Source organism: Armigeres subalbatus, chromosome 1, assembly GCF_024139115.2.
Source record: "Armigeres subalbatus isolate Guangzhou_Male chromosome 1, GZ_Asu_2, whole genome shotgun sequence".
Lineage (NCBI taxonomy): Eukaryota > Metazoa > Arthropoda > Insecta > Diptera > Culicidae > Armigeres > Armigeres subalbatus.
The window spans coordinates 238530466-238536846 of NC_085139.1; the positions used below are offsets into that span (position 1 = coordinate 238530466).

Consider the following 6381-nt stretch of genomic DNA (forward strand, 5'->3'; position numbering starts at 1 on the left):
TTACGCTAATATTTACAATCTCCTTCGTTCTTCTATATACATCATCCGATGGCCACTACAACACAGTGGACATCGGTCAGCGTATTAAACATACGCATTTGCGCTCTCTACGGTTTTGCGCGTGATAAGTAGAGCTAAAATAGGCTGGTTCAAATATAATTAGTTCATTACTCATCATTCCGGCCACCTTGAACTGGCCTGGCTAGTTCAACACTGTTATACTAACTTAAATTCAAAATCTTATACTCTCCTGCATCTACTAATGATCGCCGACTGATGGAAACTGTCGAAGCGATGGCTGGATATCGTGACTGATCGGCAACGGTCAGCTGCGGTTACGGCGCTGGTCACGAGATACGATGCAGGGATGCCGACGAGAACAATAACGCTGCTTGTCGTCGGTGACAGGTTTCAAAACGTCTGGGAAAAGAAAAGACCAGGTAGCCTTGACAGGGTTACAGTAAGGAATTGGAACCGCAATTACCTCCTTAGTTCCCGCGAAGGCCTCGAGCAGATTTCGGCGTGCTCTACCAGGTCTCTTATTCTATGGAATCCGGATACTGTTCCGGCATTGGTAGTAGCGCAATCTTTGCGACGGGGCGGACGACTGCTTCGGCTGTTGGGGTTCTTAGGGTGACGACACGAACCACTCCGTCTTTGCCCGGATGAACCTTGGTGATCCTTCCGAGCGGCCATTGGATAGGTGGCAAGTTGTCGTCCTTGATAACCACCACGGTACCTGGTGTAATGGTGACTGGTGGTTTGCGTTTCGTTGCTCGGGATTGAAGCTGCTGGAGGTACTCGGGAACCCACCGGGACTAAATTCGTTAGAATCGTTTCTGGGTCAACTCAAAGTGGGTCAGACGGTTGTCCGGGATGTCGCACAGATTGCGATCCGGGATGGCTTGAAGGCTGGTTCCGACCAAGAAATGTCCTGGAGTCAAAACTTCCAGATCTGCTGGGTCGGTTGGAATCGGAACTAGAGGTCTGGAGTTGAGGCACATCTCTATCTGTGTTAATAGAGTACACATGTCCTCATAGGTGATATTGGCATGACCGATTTCGCGCAACAGGTGGTTTTTGGCAGACTTGACGGCTGCCTCCCACAGACCGCCAAAGTTTGGGGCGCGGGGAGGGATGAACCGCCAAACGACTTCGTTTGTCGCGCACCAGTCTTGAATCTGCTTCCGATCGGCTTGGTTTGTCTTCAGCATCTCGTAGATTCTGTGTAGCTCATTTGCTGCACCCTTGAAGGCGGTGCCATTGTCGCTATGAATTTCACTCATCCTTCCACGACGAGCGACGAAACGGCGGAGGGTGGCCAGAAAGACCGGCGTAGACAAATCGGAAACGAGTTCAATGTGAACGGCACGGGTAGCGAAACATACAAAAATGGCTATGTACGCCTTGGTTGGTGCCCGGTTGCGAACCGGGGACTTGATGTATACGGGGCCGCAGTAGTCGATCCCACATGTAGCGAATGGCCTCGACGGTGTGACTCGTGATGTCGGTAGATCGGCTATACTCTGCTGCACCAGCACAGGTTTGATACGAAAGCACTTATGGCACTGGTGATACGTGCGGCGAACAAGGTTCCGACCACCGATGATCCTATACTTCTGGCGAATCGTGGCGAGCATCAGCTGGGGACCAGCGTAGAGTAGAACTTGGTGATAGTGCATGACCAGCAGAGCGGATAGAGGGTGTTTGGACGAAAGAACAATCGGATGCTTCACTTCTTCAGAGACGTTGGCATTTCCGAGTCTCCCACCGACACGGATGATGCCTTCCTTGTCGACCTTCGGTTTCAACCATTTCAATGGTGTCGATGATGGGAGACGCTCCCAGAGCGAATGTTGGACAATTCTTCCGGAAATAATTCACGTTGAGCTAAACGACACAGAGCTATGTCTGCTTCGATGGTGGTTTTCTCGGAGGCTGCTTTCAGCGCACGGAAGGTGGAATACCGGCTGAAGAGCTGATCGGAAAATTGAGCATCGAAGGTGACTGCCATGGCCACTGTAGTTTTGGATTCCGACGTCCAGTATGGATCTAGGGATGGTATTTCACTAGCTGGCCACTCCGATGGTGGCAAGGATAGCCACTCTGGTCCATTCCACCACAGCAAATGTTGCTTGATGTCTACAGGATCAACGCCACGGGAGAGAGGATCAGCTGGGTTGGAATCACCGGAAACATGGTTTCAGTGGCAGGATTGTGTAGTTTCTTGGATCATGGCCACTCGATTAGCCACAAACGTCTTCCATCGGCACGCTGGAGACCCCAACCAGTGGAGGACAGTGGACGAATCTGTCCACAGGAAAACTTCAGCGGACTTCGTTATGAAATTAACAACTTTCTTGAAGAGATTGGACGCTAATACTGCTCCACGCAGCTCCAGACGCGCGATGGCTTGTGGTTTGCCTAAAGGAGCTACCTTGGACTTGGATGTAAGCAGCTGAATACGAATAACTACAGCGGATTCTGACCGGACGTAACAGCATGCTCCATAAGCCTTCTGCGAAGCATCGGAGAAAATGTGGAATTGGATTGAGGTTGCGTTGGCCACGAACACACAGCGGGAAATGCGGAGGGTAGCGATGGTATCGAGAGTGCCATGATATTGCTTCCACTCATGTTGCAGGGTTGCCGGCAGAGGACGATCCCACTCATATGGATCTCCGGCTTCAGTTTTCATCGCCCATAAGCGCTGCATGAACAGCTTGGCGACGACAATTGTTGGTCCCACCAGGCCAAGTGGATCGACAATCTGTGCTATGTACGACATGATCTTTCTCTTTGTTAGTACGGCTGCCGGCAGTGGTAGTTGAACCTTGAACGCCATCATATCGGACTTCGGTTCCCAGATGAGTCCAAGTGTGGAAACGGAATGGGTGTCTTGGAGATCGTGATATGGTGCTATTGCCAATTCTTCGGAATATCGGCAAGGACTTCAGGCGAGTTTGACGCCTACTTCTTCAACGGAAATCCCGCTGATGCTAACATGGCGGATGTTTCTTGGCGGACTCGGATGGCGGATTCAACATTATCAGATCCAGAGAAGAAATCATCCACGTAGAAATCCTTCTGAACCTTCGGTGCTGCAGCTGGATATTCTCCGGAAGTGTCTTGTGCAATTCGTTGGAGGGTACGGGTGGCCAAAAATGGCGCGGATGCGAAACCATACGTCACAGTTTGCAGCTCGTAAGTAGCGATCGGTTGGCTTGGATGGGGACGCCAAAGCACTAGCTGATATCGGCGGAATGAAGGATGCACCAGTATTTGCCGATACATCTTTTCAACATCGGCGACGAGTGCAATCTGGTGGCTACGGAAACGTATGTGGATCGACAGTAGATCTTCCTGAACAACGGGTCCAACCAACTGCAGGTCGTTCACAGAGAACCCAGATGATGTCTTGCATGAAGCATCAAAGACAACTCGAATCTTAGTGGTGGTGCTGAATTCTTTGAACACCGGATGGTGCGGAAGGCAGCAGTGCGGCTGGGCTTCGTCTACTGGATCTACGAGTCTCACCGTGTGGCTTAGGCGTTCGTAATCTTCCATGAAGCGACAGTAGGGCTCCTTGGTGGCTGGATCTCGCTTAAGTCGTCTTTCATGGCTCAGGAAACGGCGTTCGGCAATTGATCGAGATTCACCTAAAGTGACGAGCGGATCGCGGGTGAGTGGTAAGGAAAGGACGTAACGACCCGACGATTCGCGAGTGGTGGTAGTAAACAATTCTTCACAGAGATTTTCTTCAGCGGTGAACATAGAACACTGTTCAACAGCCTCAAGATCCCAGAACTTTTGTAGGGCTTGTTCCAGGTTGCGATCCACCGTGGTAAGATGGCAGATCTTTTGGATTCCAGGTACATGGATGGGTACTTTCCCGGAAACAGTCCATCCGAAGACGATCTCGACGAAGACAGGCTCACCTTCGCCAAGGGATATTTTGCTGCCGGTGTGCAGCTCGTGATAGATTTTTCCTCCAACAACCAGATCAATGTCAGCGGGAACGTGGAATTTTGGATCGGCTAATGGAACTTCTGGAATTTTCTACGTGGACGTTTCGACCGGAGTGGTTAGCAAACAGACGGTAGGCCTTTTCAGGATCAGGAACTGGAGCGTGGTACTGTACGAAGACAGCCTGGACTTGATAGTAGCAGTCAATTTGCGCTTGATTTGGTTGGAGGATTCGCCGATTCCAAACACGGCAAGGTCTGCCTTCGCACGGCGGAGGTTGAGTGTATTGGCCATTTTTTTTCGTGATGAAGCTACACATCGATCCTGTATCGAGTAGTGCACAAGCGGAGTGCTCCATGCCGTTCTGGTCTACAACAAAAAGAGTAACCGTTTCCAGCAGGACGGTGGATTGGTACGAATGTGCCGACATACTGACTTGGGAGTTCGGATTCGCTGATCCGGGGACTACGTCGATGTTCGACATGGCTGGATTCGGTTGCTGGGACGGTTGACAAGGTACAGCAACAGGAGTGGACGAAAATTGAGCGGTTGGATTCTGGTGCAGGAGAGTGTGGTGTTTTTGATGGCAGCTTCGGCAGTCGTACTTGGATGTACAATTTCTGCCTTGGTGTCCAGTACGTAGCTCACGGCACTGGCGAACGGACATCTTCGAGAATGCTGGACATTGGAACAGGAAGTGACTTTCTGGACAAGCTATACAGCTCGGAGCGTAGGATTTTGATTCGGTCGTGGCGGAATTGGATACCATTTTGACGAACTTCTTCGGAACCTGTGTGAAACCGGCCACCTTGACTTGGCCGGGCTGATTGGAGCGGATCTGCAGATCGGATACTACGGACTTTAACATTCGGACCCGTTGATACAGGAAATCGACCAACTCTGGGTAGGATACATTCTCCAAGCCGCTTGTCTTCTCCTCCCAGGCCCAGAGGGTCGTTGGATCCAGCTTGTAACTCAGTAGGTTGATCAACGGGGTATCCCAGTTTCGAAAGTGCCCTCACATGTCTTTGGTAATCGTCAACAAGATCGTGCAGTTCTTTCGGCGATTCCCTCTTGAGTGGTGCAAGATCGTACAAGGCTCGGAACAGCTGACGCTTCAGGAACCGCTTGTTGTCGTAGCGTTTCAGCAGAGCGTCCCATGTCGATGCATAGTTGTCCGCTTCTATGTCGACTGTCTCGAATGGCTTATGAGCTTCTCCCTCGAGAGATTGTAGGAGGTATTGTAACTTCGCTACGGTAGGAATATCCACATTGGAATGCACCATCGAGGTAAACGTGTCGCGGAAGGAAAGCCATCGAGAAAAATCACCGTCAAATCTTGACAGGTCGATCTTAGGTAACCGGAGATGAAATCCTGACGAAACGTGCTGTATTTAGCTATCATCGATGAGTTCAACGCTATTTGACTTGGATCGGTTGACCGCTTCATCAAGAGGAATCCTTTGGCCTTGCAGAATCTCGTCTCGAATGCAGCTCGCTCTTGCAAATGCTCGTCAAACATCTCGGGAGAATCAAACTTCTCAATTTCCGCCTGGATCTCTTGGAACTCCATGTAGACACGGTCCAAAAACTCAAGGCGGATCGGAATCTGGTAGACGTCCTGCTCATCGTTGTACCTTTTGATAAAGCCTTCCACGGATTCATGAACCACCATCAATGCCTTCTGCTTCATCATGTACTCGGCCAGCTTCTTCTCCGGTTTCGACATTATGTCACAGTCACTTCCCTACTTCACCACAGATCGACAGAACGGAAACGGAATACGGAAGAACGGTACGTAAAATCGTTAACGGACTCTTTCCCGGCGCGTCGTGCCGTCTTCTACGCGACGCGGATTCGGAAACTGACACAAATCGCACGAATAAATCCTTCCCGTCGCGGTGTGCCACTTTCTACGCGGACGGAACCCAAGAATAGCACGCAATCGCACGAATAACTGCTTCCCGTCGCGGGCGTACCATTCACGCGACGACTCACTTACCACCCACCACCACCAAATGCGTGCAAATGAAAACAACTTATTTTATCAATTTACAATTTATTCTGATCAGATAATTACTATCAATCAACTTTATCCAATCTTCGCAATCTGACACACCGTTGCTTCGCCAGAGCAAATGGGTCGAAAAGTCTATTGTGGAGCCTACTGTACACTTTGCGCGCTTTGCAGATGGCACCGGATAATGATGGTCTGCTTGGCTTGGACACAAGCTATTGATTACAATCGCCACCGGTCAACAAAAGATAGTGCCAGCGCGCGGAAAAAAAACGAAATGGTGTACTCACCGTACCTGCCCTTCTGGTCGGGGGAACCTTCGATCCGGCTCGAAGGACCAAATGTTGGGGCTTACCCGTTCTTTTTCGAAGGATTTTCTTCCGTCTATTTGGTAGACG

General features: G+C 50.4%; 2 protein-coding genes across 2 annotated transcripts; both read right to left on the minus strand.

Moving 5' to 3' along the window:
* Window positions 1-827: 827 nt before the first annotated feature.
* LOC134207124 (uncharacterized) lies at window positions 828-2014 on the minus strand. The gene is made up of 2 exons (XM_062682842.1): window positions 1968-2014; window positions 828-1866 (listed from the first exon to the last, which is right to left on the minus strand). The coding sequence occupies exons 1-2, from the start codon at window positions 2012-2014 to the stop codon at window positions 828-830; spliced, it is 1086 nt and encodes a 361-aa protein (XP_062538826.1).
* Window positions 2015-2970: 956 nt separating this feature from the next.
* On the minus strand, window positions 2971-5695 carry LOC134207125 (uncharacterized). The gene is made up of 4 exons (XM_062682843.1): window positions 5329-5695; window positions 4880-5218; window positions 4142-4818; window positions 2971-4059 (listed from the first exon to the last, which is right to left on the minus strand). Exons 1-4 carry the CDS (start codon window positions 5693-5695, stop codon window positions 2971-2973), a joined length of 2472 nt encoding a protein of 823 aa, XP_062538827.1.
* Between the last annotated feature and the right edge of the window lie 686 nt (window positions 5696-6381).

Bases quoted from the DNA above. Each gene is read 5' to 3' on its own strand.
- LOC134207124 (XM_062682842.1), bottom strand. From the start codon at position 2,014: ATGGCAGTCACCTTCGATGCTCAATTTTCCGATCAGCTCTTCAGCCG. The intron at 1,867-1,967 runs GTATTCCACCTT...TATTTCCGGAAG, and splicing joins TCCGATCAGCTCTTCAGCCG to AATTGTCCAACATTCGCTCT.
- LOC134207125 (XM_062682843.1), bottom strand. From the start codon at position 5,695: ATGTCGAAACCGGAGAAGAAGCTGGCCGAGTACATGATGAAGCAGAAG. The intron at 4,819-4,879 runs GTATCCTACCCA...TAAAGTCCGTAG, and splicing joins AGACAAGCGGCTTGGAGAAT to TATCCGATCTGCAGATCCGC. The intron at 4,060-4,141 runs GTACAGTACCAC...ACGTCCACGTAG, and splicing joins ATCAAGTCCAGGCTGTCTTC to AAAATTCCAGAAGTTCCATT.